This window comes from Fusarium graminearum, chromosome 2 (genome assembly GCF_000240135.3).
Source record: "Fusarium graminearum PH-1 chromosome 2, whole genome shotgun sequence".
NCBI classification, from domain to species: Eukaryota; Fungi; Ascomycota; class Sordariomycetes; order Hypocreales; family Nectriaceae; genus Fusarium; species Fusarium graminearum.
The window spans coordinates 632,692-647,308 of NC_026475.1; the positions used below are offsets into that span (position 1 = coordinate 632,692).

The following is a 14,617-nucleotide window of genomic DNA, read 5'->3' on the forward strand; positions in this document are numbered from 1 at the left end:
CTTAGGGCCGCTTCACCTGTGAGGTGTTGCATATTGTGTTATCTTATTGGCTTATAACTGAAAAGCAGGGTCTTGTAGGCAATGTTTGATTTCAAGCTGCTGGATTTCCTAGTTTATAGCGCATCATACTTTGCTTAGGGGAGGAATGCGATCCCGATAATACAATATCACCTAATGACTGTATTTTTGTTGCTGTTTTCGAGTGTCTGTGGTGATGTCAATCTGCGTTGAGACAATGAGAATGCTTGGAGATTGAATTGTTGACCAAGGGTGAAGGGAAGAGTCAGGCAAATGAGCTTTGGTTTGAAAGCAAAACAGGAACACCATTTTGGCTTACTTTTTGCACGTCCCTATTTATTGTCGTTCAATCATAACAGCATAAATAAATAAATAGGCAAGTGATGGGATCCGTTGGATTAAGCATTCAGCATCCCCATGATCGAACACAGCCTCACGGGGGATCGACAAAGGGTCCAACCGAGGTGACGTGACATTGGTAAAGAAAGGCACGTTACGGTCAAATGGTTGACAACAATGAAGTAAGACCACAAGAGATGATTTGACTGGACGGAGTCTTTTGTATGTCGTGCCGTTTGCGAATCATAACACAGGTTAGGTGAGCGCGTAACAATATGGCCCCAAATACTGCAACACGTAAGACAAATCACGCGTCGTATGTACTTTGGACCCTTTGAAAGAGGTAGACCATGGCTGTAGACCTTGGAACAGAGCTTGCTTTCTGACAGCTGTCATTTTTACACGCAGGAAGATGGGGATGCAATGCAATTATGCTAGCAATATTACTAAAATGAAATAAAATTGAGCGATAACCTTGATTTCATGTTGCAAGCAGTGGATTCCCCCTGGCTATAAGATCTTCCCAAGAGATATAACGATGACGACTGAGAGGACCAGAAACCGACAAAGAGACCTTGAGGCTCGAGGACCCGGCAGGACGGAGAGTTTTACTTTTTGGTATGTATCGGCGCTCAGGGGACGGGATAGGATTGGCTTGGATGAGGTCTGATGCTATTTTTGTTCTTCTCTTTTAGGGGTGTTTTCCCCATTAGTCGGACGATAACAAACTCCCGTCATCCCCAGAAGCCGACCACTTTTATTTTAGTGAATGACCTACTCTGTGTAAGGGACCGACGGGCAAAGTGGATTTGGTAAGGATCCTTCTTTACGTGATGATTTCGGTAGAGGCGAGTTTTGACAGGGAAGGACTGACGTCGTAGCAACGAACCCTTGGAAGAAAGGGAGACGGAGGAAGAGGCAGCCGTTCAGTCAGCATGTTGATTGTCACAGAGGGTATGATGATGAACCGCCAAGTTTTTGATATTTTATGCTGTTGCTACTGATGCACATGAAAATCTGTGTCAAAGACTGTTGATCACCTTTTGTTGACGATGATGACGACGACTCACACTGATCGTGACAGGGGTGCGTGATCCACCAACGACGTCGACAACTGTACGTGTATGTACCTGAGTAAAGATGATAGGTTTGTGAAGCATTAGGGCTGTTTTCTAGATCAATAGACATAAAGCATAAAGAGCAGTGATGTTGAGGGAAATACAGAATCAGTACAGCATCAGAGAGAGGGCCTCTAAGAAATTTGACATATGAGAACGGTTTAGTTATACGAACAGCCACAGCCATGCTCATGACTTGTGCAGTACAGGTAGGTCTCCTGCCAGTTCGTCCCTGACAGTCAGTGGTCAATAGTCATGCATGTGAGAAGAAGAGAAAAAACTTAAAACTTGGCTTCTGATGCATGCATACCTACCCGTGGAGACGGCCGTGCAGTAACGGAAACAATAGATCTTCAACATTTTCCTTGTTGGAGAAACGTTGTCGAATCGGTTAATAACAACTGCCGCAAGGCGAAACATGCAGGCCTTTTCATTGTGGCTTTCTAAACGAAAGTCTATCATCGGTCAACCTTATCCGTAAAAATAAATACCTATTAAATTCACAACAGAGATTTAGGTAACCAGAGCTAACCTAACCCATCGTTTCCAGCTTGGTCGATTCGTAAGTCTCGGCGCGCGGTGTGGCCGCCACAAACGAGCTGTTTCGGCTAAGGTAGTTCGACCTGAGCACTTGTTTTAGACAGCTTGAGCTTGGAATTTTTTCCTTTTCTTTTTTTTTTTTCTTTCCTATTCTCTCAATACCTAGGCAACTCTAAATAATAGAGGTCACTTGGTAGACAATCACAACTACATGGCAAAATCAACAGGCCGTTTGCGTATTATGCCGTGTTTATCGTATTGTCCTTTGTGTTAAAATGGAGGTTGGTAGCGATAAGGGCGGATAATAGTAGGTCTCCCCTAAAAGCACAGCCTCCATCCATCAAAGGTCCCCCGTTCAGTACCACCCTGACCCAGATCCATGCCCATGCATATCGACTGCCTGAACTACTCTGTACTGGGGCCTGCCAAATACGAGGCCCAGCAATCCAATTACTGACCCGCTCCGTCCTTCTCCATTCCATTCCATAAGTCATCTTCCTTTGTTTGGCCAGCCCTGGTCTCTTTATAAGACTCCCACTCACCCTCATCACACGACTCTTGCATTTTTCTCGTGACTGTTATAGTCGACTTGCATATACAACCGTCTCTCGCTCACTCGCTGACTGACTCACCCACTCTCGCTCTTATTTCTGTCTTTGTTATTTACTTACATATCTCCAACAATTTCCGTCGTTTAGACTAAGGATCATATCCCACTTCGACGCTTTGTTGGTCGATCTCACTCTCGCTCTCGCAACTCATTTGACGGCCAATAATCCTTCTGTCAAATAATCGCAGATAAAATACCAGTGCCATCCTCTGAATCGCGAACACTTTATTCGATTCAGATATTCGCATCGCATACGACAATTTATTCCCACGTTGATCGCGGATAGCCAGCTGATCTCTCCACTTAGTCGTATATCCAGTTTGCGTCAGCAGCAAGTTTATTAAAGCGCCATTACGCGTTTCTCTTCACCACTCCTGAACAGGGACGACAAGCTCCTTTCGACATCTCGACTGGTCATTCCTGTCTAATCACCCTTCCTCGTCATTATATCCGACACCATCCGCAGTCACAGCCACCGACATGTACGCCACACGGTTTGTCAAGCTGCTACTGGTAGCTTTCGCTATTATCTGCGTCGCTCAGGCATCATGGATCGACCTCAACAAAATCCACCTCAAGGAGCGTCGAGTTATGCGAAGAGCAAGCCCTAGTCAAAAACCCGAGGACGTCCTAGCAAGTGCAACACTACCAATCGATGTGCCCTCGGTTTCTCAGGCAGAACCAGATACAGCTGCTCCCACGGACACAGTAGACTCCAAGTCTGATGCACCTGCCGATACCGCCTCCGATGAAGCTACCCAGGCTACCGACGAGCCTTCAAAGGCATCTGCTACTGCTGCTGAGTCTACTGCCGATAAACCTGCAGAGACCACGCCCGCGGAGCCTTCCCCCACCAAGGACAGCTCTACTACCAAGGCTGCCGAGAAATCCACCGCTGCCGATAGCAAGCCCGCTGAGACTTCTGCTCCTTCGCCCACCGAGGCCACCGACGACACCCAGTCTACTGCCGCTGCTTCTGCCACTGATGAGAAAACCGCTGCCGAGTCGACAACAGCGGCTGCTTCACCTACCACCGCCGCCGCCAACAGCAGCAAGAACCAAAACGAGGACACCAGCAGCACTGCCGCCGGTAGCGACGAGGAGGCCAGCAGCACTGCAGCCGAGAAAGACACTCGAACTACCGCCAAGCCTGTCACCTCTACCCACATTGCCGTTGTCACGAGGACCAACGACAATGGTGATCTCGAGACTATGACCACTACGAGTGTGTCTACCTCTACGCCTGGACTCAGCGATGGTGATGACGACGGCAGCTCATCTGGCATGTCAACAAAGACCCGCAACACTGTTATTGGCGTTGTTGTCGGTATTGGTGGTGCCATTGTCGTCGGTGCTCTCGGTCTCGTTGCTTGGAGAATCTGGGGACGCAAGAAGCACAACGAAGAGGCTGATGGTCTCATGGACTTTGACGAGTCCAACAGCCGTCCCAACAGCAACGGCCCTTACCACAGTATTGAGAAGACCGAGTACAACAGTGTCGGTAGTGCTGGTCCCCAGCGCAGCCCATTTGCGTCGACGTTGGAGAATTACCATCAACCAACGCCTGTAAACGCATCATCCAACTTTTAGTCATGAGAAGATGAACCTCTTCATCTTTTTTCTTTTTTTTTTCCCTTTAGCATGTTTGATAAAAAAGCATTATTATTGCTCTCATCCCATTTCATCGGTTCAAATGGCAATCTCAGGGCTATCGCGGGTGGCGTTCTCGGACACGAATCATTTGGACGGTTCATATAGAAAGTGTTGTACGAATTTGATAACGAAAGTCACGGCTGCAATTGACTGAGGCAGCATCACAAACTCCGCGTTCGCATTTGCATGACCCGGTTTACAAGTCCCAGTTTCTGAATTATCTGGAGAGTGGACATGATTACATATCTTTGCTCTTTCTTCCTTCTCCTGGCCTTGAGCCCACTAGAGCTCATCGGCGTCGGAATGGGTCATCTGCTTATTACATCAATATGTATCGATAAACTCGACTAATAATACTATATCAAGATTACCTTGTACGATATGCTCCCGTATTGTAATTGATGATGCACGATTGGCATATGCTCATGGGTTGGGTACTGAAGACTACTTGGTCGACCAAGATACCAAAAGGCCCTCCCTCTGCTTGACAATACGATTGTTCGAATTAAGACCACAATGAGTCTAGGGAGTCATCATGGAGTCGACAGTTTTCATCTTTTCAAATACTGCGATCTCCCATTGAGTCTTTAGCACCTTGTACTATTCACATCTTCGTGTTCTACTTTGATGTTCTTGGCCAATTAACCTACCCTGTAGCATCGATCCTTTTGCTTGACCGCGAACATTGCGCGACCCGACCTGGCGGGCTATGTTCGATTTACACAATTGCCGAGGTGGTGACCATTGTAGACCGATTTTCCTTCGCTCCGATACAGGCCTGTAATCAACATATCAAAATAATGCTAGTTGCCGAGAGTACAAAAAACACTCGGCCTTTTGGTAAAGAACACATATATGCACGGCACCCAAGCTTGTGCGACCAGCGACTAACATCAGTATCAGAGCATATAAATAGTAGCACTACCAATACAAGAGCCTCAAAATCCCAATTTCGTACTTCGACTCATGTGCTTACACACACACAATGTCGCTCTGGTTGACTGTAGCTAGGAGATCCCTTGTAGTGATCAGCCACCGCATGGATGTTGTGCTGTTGGGATCTGATGCATATTACGGAGAAATCGGTCTCTTATTCAGAAGCGAGGCGAACAATCCCAATGAAACGATGGGCCGACAACTAAGCGAACCCCATATCGGTGTGCTCTCCAAGCAAGACGCTCAAGATAGTATTCTGTATCCATAGTCTGTAGTCGGATTGACATGATTTGAGTTTCGCACAATTACCTAAACTAAAGTTATAACTCTCCCTCCACAGGCGCTGGACGGAGCTTGGAAAGGGAAAGCTGGGTGCCTGAGCTAGCATTCCAAACGCAGTCCACAGCAAGGTGGAGGAGGCCCGAGTTAGCTCCAGGTACGGGCGGGTACGGGCCCGGTGTATTTAAGGGTCCTACTGTAGCCTGTACATGAAAAGTCAATGGCGTGGAGGCAAAACCAAGAAAGGGGGGAAGTGCAAAGAATCTGACTTTCGACCGGCCGAGAAAGAATACAAAGACATTTGTGATGAGTACAAGGCTATCAAATCACGCATTCCATATCGTGATGATAGTGAGTGTTTTGGGACGATGTGGTGAGTTGTCCAACCTGAACTCGACCTAAAACTCCGGGGAAATGTTCCACGAAGCAAACCCACATTGCCTATTGGTCTATCCCAGCAAGGGTAATGTCCATGCATGGACATCCCTCGAATCATGGAAGAAATGGGCCAAAATAAACAAATCCCTGGTCCGCAGAAGTAAAGGAGCTTCAGCATACCTATCGATCGAGAGACTGCAAGTCATCATAAAACCATCACTTCAGGCTGAAAACCTGGAGGCCACGCAGCAAGTCTGAGCAATCATGTCGAGTTGTTTTGTTAGGCGATGCCAGCGAAGCAACCAGCACTGGGTCGTATCGTCCTGATGTGCGGGCCGAGATCAAAGGGTCTAGAAACGAGAAATTGATAATGAGTACACCGGACAGTAGCAGATCGTGATGCCGATGGAGGTATCCCCTATCTTTCGTCTTGTTTATTGCTTCGAAATTCTTCCAAGATGCTAGGGGCCCTTGCCGAAATTACGTCGTGCTAATGCGGGTACTCGTAGAGTGCGGGTCTCATTACAACATGAACAAGGCGTTTCTTTCAAGGTACAGAGTCTAAGAGTACTGTACGGACTGTACTGTCATTGTCTGAGGATGAAGGGAACCAAGTGCTGTATGTAAAAGCGAGTAAGTTGAGGTTATGGCAAGTTCCAGTGGCCAACTGAATAGGAATAGTTACTGCCAATCTTTCTGCACTACAGCGTCACGGGGAGCAAAACAAAAAGAAAATTGGGACAGCTCATACGCCCAGAATTGGAAGTGGCTGCCGCGGGACTGGTTAGCAGTTAGCACTGACGTTGAGCTAATTCGAGGCAGGAGCAACAGGTACGGTACAGCACATACGAGGCGGTACATCCCAAATGAAGCATTGAGGTTCCATCTCGACCACTCATTATCGAATGAAGCTCTCATGTAATCTCATCATATCCCTCCTTCTCATTCGAGACCGACGTCTTCATTTCATTCTCTTCGCTCCGCAACTTACTTCCTCTCTTCTACTTCCTGTTTCTCCTCCTCTCTCATCTCGTTGTTATAGGCCGTTTGACTCCCCCAACTGATAATAATTCAACCCCAGATGAGTCCGGCCGCATTGTCTTTATCCCCTTGTCTTCTTTTGGCCACTCTTTTCTTTTCATGAGGCCGTTTCCTTAGGTTCTCGATATACACTTTTTTTCTGGTATTTCGCGCCCCCCCTGGTGGTCCGTTTCCACACCCCGGAAATTTCCCACCTACGCTGCGCTCGCAGCACAGGCAAACCGTCATTCCGATCGCCCCTTTATTAATAAAGTCGAACAACGCGTCGCGCACCTAAATTCTTCCTCGACCGTTAGAATTACCGGCCACGAATTTGGTTTCGCAACACTGTGTCCCTCCCTCAGGCCTTCGAGATCGGCTTTTTAAATCAAGCGACCGACCTTGAGAGAAAAGGACAGGCTCTATTCGAGACTCAGCTGCAGACGTATTCTTGGTCTGCACTGATCTCCCTGAGTGAGTAAACTGAACCACTTTTCCCTCCTTTTGGTCTTGGACTGTGTGAGCTTGCAGAGCACACATTCGTCTCCAGACGCCACTGCATAACTGACAGCCGCTGACTGGGAGCCACCGAATGAACAGGCTACTGTAAAGACGTCTTCTACAACGTCAACAGCTGCTCCTCCTGGTGCATCCGCACAGGACGGTCACGGAGCTTCACCCTCTCGATCCCGCCCTGCCTCACCGGCCTCACCAGCTTTGTCGAACACTTCAACTATCGACGGCGAAGAGGAGATAGAGTCCTCTCCCGTCCTTGTTACTCTCCAAGCTCCTCGACTTCCGGAAAGAGCTCTACAATTTTTGAGGACACCACCTCCCGAGGTGACCCAATTCGTTACAGCTAGCTGGGGTTCCCCATATCCCGAATCGGATAGCAACCTCCGTCGTCGAAGCGTGAGTAGTGAAGGCTCAGACGAATCTCCAATCCACCATCTGGACATCGAGACGCCCTTTCTCCGCCCAATTCCTGATCTACTACGATCGCAGTCAGACCCACAAAGCTCTTCGCTGAGTGCTGCCGCCGCTGTCCTTGCAAACCGTGCTCGCCGACCGACCCGTGGACTTACTGAAGACTGGATACGCACTCATACTACCGACGACCCCAACGAAGAGAGCCGACATTGGTTCAGTGACGGAAGTGAAGACGAGAACTCTTCGTTGAGCGGCTCCGAACCTGGTTGGCTGGAAGAGGGTGAAATTCGCACTCCACGAGCCCTACGGAGATCAAGAAACGTGTCTCGAGAAGGATCTGCGCACCAACCTCGGGCCAGATCTAGTATCGAGACTCTCAGACCAGGGGATTCCCTAAGTCCCAAAACGGGACAAAACAGCAGTATGGCGACCTCCGAAGCCGCACCAGCAACGCATGATGCGGCTAGCGACAGGTCTGAGGCCGCCCCTACCTCGGAAGTACCTGTCGCAGAAACTACAGATAAGCGTACCCCCAATGGTACTGCCAAGGGGGAACCTGCGCTGCCCGCAACACCGAAGAAGGGCACACAAAAGCCTCTTCCCAAGGAGCCTGCACCGACACCTCGCTTGAAAAAGAAGGTCCCATGGAGAGGCAAGAATATCATGGTTCTTATCCCACGGGATACTGGACGAGGAAAACCTGGCAATGCGCCCATGCCCCTCCGCCAGGATGAGATAGAACGAATGTTTGCCTCTTGGGGAGAGCTCGGATACGATATTTCAGGGTTTGATTTGGAAGTCGAGGGCTACCAAGTAGAAGGCACAGCGGATTCTCAAACTCGAGATACGTGGCCCGATTTCGATGACGTGGTTAAGGAAAGGGAACAGCATAGTTTCAAGGTAACGCTTCCTGATTTGGATGGTTGGAAGAAGTACGAGGCGGATCTTCAAGAGGCCAAATTACGGGCGCTTGGCGTATCCTTTGGCGATGATGAGCCCGAGCCCTCGCCTGCTACAACAGACCTCAGCCGCCAGCCGTCTGCTCAATACCCTCCGCTCCCCTTCTCTCCACCTCTACCAACATCATCAGCCTCAAGCAATCACGGCATACCTGGATTTCAGCCTGGCCACTTCACACGACCATCCACAAACAGCCCTGGCCTATCACATGGCGCTTCACCACTCTCCTTTGGAGGTATGCCCGGCAAGTTCAACCCCAGGCAATCTATCTCGTTTCCTGCCAACAGTTCGCCTTTCGGTTTCCAACAACCCCCACAAGGATGGCCTGGCCTTAACCGGCATGATTCACCTTCTCTCATGGGCATGATGTCTCCTCATTCGCCCTATGGAGGACCAGAGAGTCCCGGCATGAACATTCACCAACGTCACCAGTCTCTGCAATATCCTATGATGCCTCACCAGCAATTCTCATACTTGCAGCCTGCTCGTAACTCCCCTCGTCTGCAAGAGGTTCGAGAGGACGAGGAAGAAGCCCCCAGCAAGAGTCCGTCGATGACACCGGAGCCGTCTCAACAACAAAACACCGACACTCTGCAAGCTGAGATTGATGATGCCGAGTATCACTTGGAAGAGCAACTTCGTAACGAGTTGGAGCACGAGGACTACAACCCACAACCTCAAAACGAGCAGCCTGCGGCCTTCCCAGATCCTTTTGTACCTGCACAGAACCACCAAGCTCCCAATCAGTTCCCCGTCCAGGAACGGTTTGCTAACGAGCAGTCCAAACCCCTTGTACTGCATCATCCTCGACCTCACAGCCGTGGCCACTCACTGTCACAAGGTTACTTCCGTGACCACAATGAAAACAGCGTCACTGCTGATGAGAACAACCTTACCAAGTTCAGCAGCCTCAACGAAATCCCCGAGTCTCGTAAAACTGACGAGGCTTATGAGATTGAGACCAACCCCAGCAATCTTGGTACGCCTGTCCAGGAGATCGATTTCCCTGGCTTTGGCCATCAAAAGAATTTCTCCACAGCCAGCAACCCCTGGAATGACTCCGGCTCAGTCAGCAGCGGCAACAAGATGGATCGACGCTCAAGTCATGTCAGCAAACCCTCGTTGTCTAAGCTTAATGTGCAGGCACCGGAATTCAAGTTCAACCCTGCCAGTTCTTTTACTCCTGGCCAATTCGACTTCGGCAGCAAGAGTAGCACTTTCCAACCAGGTGCTAGTAGCTTTGAACCTGCTGCTAAGGCCTTCGAACCAACGGCCAGTGCATTCCAGCCTGGCGTAGGAAGCTTTCAACCCGGCGCAAGCGCTTTCATGCCTGGCGCTGGCAGCTTCCAGCCTACTGCCAGCACCTTCGAACCTGCTGGTTTCCAACCTGCAGTGTTCCAGGCCGACACTGACCTTTCTGGTGCAAACATGTTTAGCTCCCCACCCGCGAAGCAGCCTTCACACGTTACGCCAGCCAAGATTAATGTGAATGCCCCGCCTTTCTCACCAGGCGAAAGTGCTTTCAGCTTCTCTACTACGGGTCCCAAGTTCAATGTTACTGCACCTGCATTCACGCCCAACTCTGATTCTTTCACCAGCCCGGCCAGTCAGGGCAAACATGGTAGCATCTTCGGAAGCATTGACCTCAGTTCTAATGAACTGCAATCGAGCAAGAAGTCCAAGGCGGTGCCAATTGTTAGACCATCAAGTCAATCGTCTGCTAAATCGGAAGAGCTCGAGGAGCAATTCGATGCTGATGGCCGCCCTGTTGCTGATGAGAACAGATTTAAGCGAGCACGCAGCTCTGCCCCTGATGGTGATGACGTGCCGCTGTTTGCAGAGCAGCCTAATGAAAAAGATGCTTCGCCCCAAGAAACTCAACAAACAACGCAGGATGAGCATCTGCCTGCTGATACATCCATGTCTTCTATGCTCACTTCCGATCAAATCGATACCAAGGCTACCACTGCCGCTCCATCCGTGGCGCCTTCTGTGGCCTCGGCCACTGAGAACAACTGGAAGCCTTTTGAGTTCGAATCCAACAAGGATATGCAAAGCTTCAACGATGCCCGTCCCTTTGGTGAAGAAGACTTCACACATGGTCACAAGAAGACTTTGTCTGCCAATGCCGAAGCCTTCAAGCCGGGTGCGAGTTCCTATGGGGAAACCACGCAGACTGAGCCAGAAGATGAGGTGTCTGACGTTTCCCCTGAGGCTAGCCCTGTACCTGCCCCAGCTACTTCTGGTCTTGGCGCTTCTCGATTCAACACCAATCAACCTCCTCCAAGGACATCGTCCAAGGGACTCGGTGCTTCTCGCTTCGCTGATCCTGTTAAGCCGGCTAAGGGTCTGGCTGCTTCCAGATTTGCCAAGAGCCCTACCCCCGAGGAGAAACCTCTCCCTCCTGTACCCGTCGGGGATGACATTGTGGAATCAGTCGAAGAGGAAGAGGTGCCCCAGCTTTCAGCTACTGCGCTGCCTGCTGGTGGTCGTGGCAGCAACGAGCCCACCTTTGAGGAAATTGATGCTGTTATGGACCAGTTCTTTGATAACCCCACCATGGGCGTTAACAAAACTCGTGAATCTGGTCAGTGGCAGCAGAGCAGCCCGGTTCGTAACCTGTCCGCTGTTGCCAACTCCTCGCCATACAAATTGGAGCCTGCTGGCGACCACTACACCCGTGATGAGGCCAGTTTGACTCCCCGGGAGTATCACGCCCTCTCCAGAAGCTCTGTCCAGCCCATGCCCAGCACAGAGATTGAGGATCCCTTCCTCGACCCCCCTATGGCCAACGCAGGTGATGCTATCGATGGCGAGAGCCTGCCAGCTAGCGACTGGGAGGGTGCTTTTACTGAGGATGAGCATGACAAGTTGGAAAACCGCGCCCAGTTCTTCGATGGCCGCGTCAACCAAGTCGTCGGCAATCTGTTGGCATCTCGTCTTGAACCAATGGAAAAGACGCTTTTTTCCATCCAACAAGTCCTGGCAACCCGTGCCCGTGGTACCCCTTCTTCTCGCCGCGATATGCGTAGCATTTCTGCTGAACTTCAACAAAGTGACGCCGATGACGAGGATGAGGAGCCTATGTACCGCCGCTCCATGAGCCCTCGAAGGGACCGTCGCCTAGACCAGATTCGAATTGCAGTCATGGAAGGTCTGCAGGCTCAGCAGCGCAGCAACCTAGAGGCCTCGCCAGCCCCTGCTTCTGGACAAGCGTCTTCAGAAACCCTTCCCACGGCTATCCTCGAAGCCCTGGAAGAACTCAAGCAGCAGTCTAGCCACAACGCCAACCGCGATGATGTTCTGAAGAAGATGATCCAGGAGGCTGTTCAGGCTAGCGCACCTGCTGCTGCTAAATCCGATGAAGTTGAAAACTCGAAGATTACTGAGCTTCAGAATAAGATCACCGACCTCGAACAGCGTCTTTATTTTGAGCAGACCAAGGTCGAGAGCGAAGTTTCTGAGCGACGTGCCGCCGAGGACATGGCAGCTGAGCTTGTGCGCAAACTTCAAACGGCCGAAACCCGCATTGAAGTCGAGATCATCAACCGCAGTGTTTTCGACCAGCGTGTGGCTGATCTTGAGGAGCGACTTCGAGGAGCCGAAGAGCTCAGCGAGGAATCAATTCTTGCTCGCCGAGCTGCTGAAGACAAATTCACCGAATCTCGTGTCCACCAAGAGACCGCTGCTGAAGAGGTGGTTCGTCTTCGCGAACTGGTTGAGCAGAGAGACCACAAACTGCGTTCGCTGGAGCAAGCAAACAACAAGAGCTCCATGCGTATCGCTCTTCTGGAGGCTGCTCAGAACAATGCCACCCAGGCTCAGCACGAAGCCATTTCCAAGTGCAAGGTTATGGAAGTCGAACTTAAGGATGTTCGCCAAGACAATCATCACTGGCGTGCCGAGGCTGAGCGTTACGATGAGTCTGCTCGACAGAAGGGTGCCGAGTTGAACCGCGCATTAGAAGACAACCAGCACATGCAGAAGTCCCTCGTCACTCTCACTACTCAGCTTGAGGAGAATGAACGTATCCGCGAATCTTGGCGTGGCAAGTTTGTCTCTCTTCAAGACGACATGGGCAGGGCTGCTCGTGAAATTGCCGAAGACAATGCGCGTCGCATCAAGAAGGACCAGGCTATGCTTGCCAGACAAGAGGTCTTGGATGCTCGTCTTCAAGCCGAGGCTAAGACCCGCGAGCGTCTGGAGATCGAGATGGATCGCCTGCAATCAAACGAACGATCCGGTATGCGTGCAAACAACGAATGCGCTCGTCTGGAAGGCATCATTGGCGAGCTGAAGACCGAAAACTACAAGCTCGAGCAGAAGGCTATGCGCTACCAACGTGAGTTTGAGGAGGCCCGCGAATCCGGCCTCAGTGAAGTCAAGAGAACTCGAATGGCTTTACAAACCGAGATCGACGCCGCCAACAACCAGGTCAACTACATCCGCGAGGAACTTGAAGAGCAGAACTCCAAGCTTCGTGCCGAGCTTGATAGTGTCAGACTTGACGTCGACACCGCCAAGGCTCAGAACGAGATGCTTCTTGAAGAGGCCGAGAACACGAAGACAGTCGAGCTTGGGGAACTCACTCGCAAACATCAGAACGAGATGGAAGATCTGGAAACTCGATATGAGCGACGAGTTCACAATGCCCAGGAGGATGCCCACAAGACTGAGCAACACCTTCTTGAACGTCTCAGTTTGTCAGCTTCCAAGACTGAGCATCTTCAAGATCGCATTCTCCATCTTGAAGACAAGCTTGAGATCGCGAAGCAGGCTGCCGCCGCTGCCGCACAAGCTGCCAAATCTGCAGGTGTCGATGTCAACGTTCATGTAGCCCAACCCAGAAAGGCCACTCGTGATCTCGACCTGCCGGAAAGGATTTCTCCCCAGGCTCTCCGTGAATCCATCATGGTCCTCCAAGAACAACTCCAGGCTCGCGAGCAGCGTATTGAGGAGCTGGAGCAGTCGCTATCTAAGACTGACCCCGAAGCCAGCACCAAGATCACTAAGCGCGATGATGAAATCACTTGGTTGCGTGAGCTCCTTGCCGTCAGACACGAGAACTTGCAGGACATTATCGCAGCCCTTCAAAGCGACTCGTTTGATCGCGACGCAGTGAAGGATGCCGCGATCAGACTCAAGGCAAATCTCCAGATGGAGGAACAGGAGCGAGAGAGGGCTATGAACGGTGGCTCCGCCATCAACCTACCCAATATCGCTCAAACAATTCAGAATGCTACGCCTCGAGTGGCACAAACCATTGGACCCTTGGCGGCTGCTTGGGGTAACTGGCGAAAGGGTAACCGTAGCCAGTCCTCGCTCAGCAGCCTCTCTGGCGTCCTTCGTTCTCCAGCCCCTAGACAAAGAGCCACCCCCTCGCGCAGCAACTCGACCTCCCAGAACAAGCCTCTGGGTGGCCTCATGACACCTCCCGCTTCCAGTGTACGACAAACACCGCCAGTTGACAACAAGCCTCAGCCTACTGCGTTTGCCAGCACTGGACGTCGCTTTCCGTCGCAAAGCCATGCCCCTGGACGAGCACGAGGAGCTTCAAATACCTCACACAGAGCGGAACAAGCCATCGCCACACCACCGCTTATCGAACCAGAGGATGAGCCTATGACTCCTCCGATGATGCGAACGAGCGGTTATGATTCGGATGCGCAGCCCGGGGATTTTGATGATAATGATTTCTTCGAGGATTAGTGGAAGCAAGGCATCTCGGCTTTGATCCGGGAGACGCATGTCATGACTATTTATAATCAATATTTCCTTTGTCGAACACAACAAAAAAACGGCTGATGCATAAGTATTTGCGCTGCACATTATTATA

General features: G+C 50.7%; 3 protein-coding genes across 3 annotated transcripts; all 3 read left to right on the forward strand.

Annotated features, from left to right (window-relative positions):
* The first annotated feature begins 2,617 nt into the window (after positions 1 to 2,617).
* FGSG_08788 (uncharacterized protein) lies at positions 2,618 to 4,644 on the forward strand. Its single transcript, XM_011321633.1, has one exon. It carries the CDS (start codon positions 3,106 to 3,108, stop codon positions 4,213 to 4,215), a length of 1,110 nt encoding a protein of 369 aa, XP_011319935.1. The 5' UTR covers positions 2,618 to 3,105; the 3' UTR covers positions 4,216 to 4,644.
* Positions 4,645 to 5,263: 619 nt separating this feature from the next.
* FGSG_08787 (uncharacterized protein) lies at positions 5,264 to 6,010 on the forward strand (the record flags this gene model as incomplete). The annotated part of the gene is made up of 4 exons (XM_011321634.1): positions 5,264 to 5,435; positions 5,555 to 5,660; positions 5,711 to 5,844; positions 5,952 to 6,010. 4 exons carry the CDS (start codon positions 5,264 to 5,266, stop codon positions 6,008 to 6,010), a joined length of 471 nt encoding a protein of 156 aa, XP_011319936.1.
* Positions 6,011 to 8,244: 2,234 nt separating this feature from the next.
* Positions 8,245 to 14,490, forward strand: FGSG_08786 (uncharacterized protein; the record flags this gene model as incomplete). The annotated part of the gene is made up of 1 exon (XM_011321635.1): positions 8,245 to 14,490. The coding sequence occupies one exon, from the start codon at positions 8,245 to 8,247 to the stop codon at positions 14,488 to 14,490; it is 6,246 nt and encodes a 2,081-aa protein (XP_011319937.1).
* Positions 14,491 to 14,617: the final 127 nt, after the last annotated feature.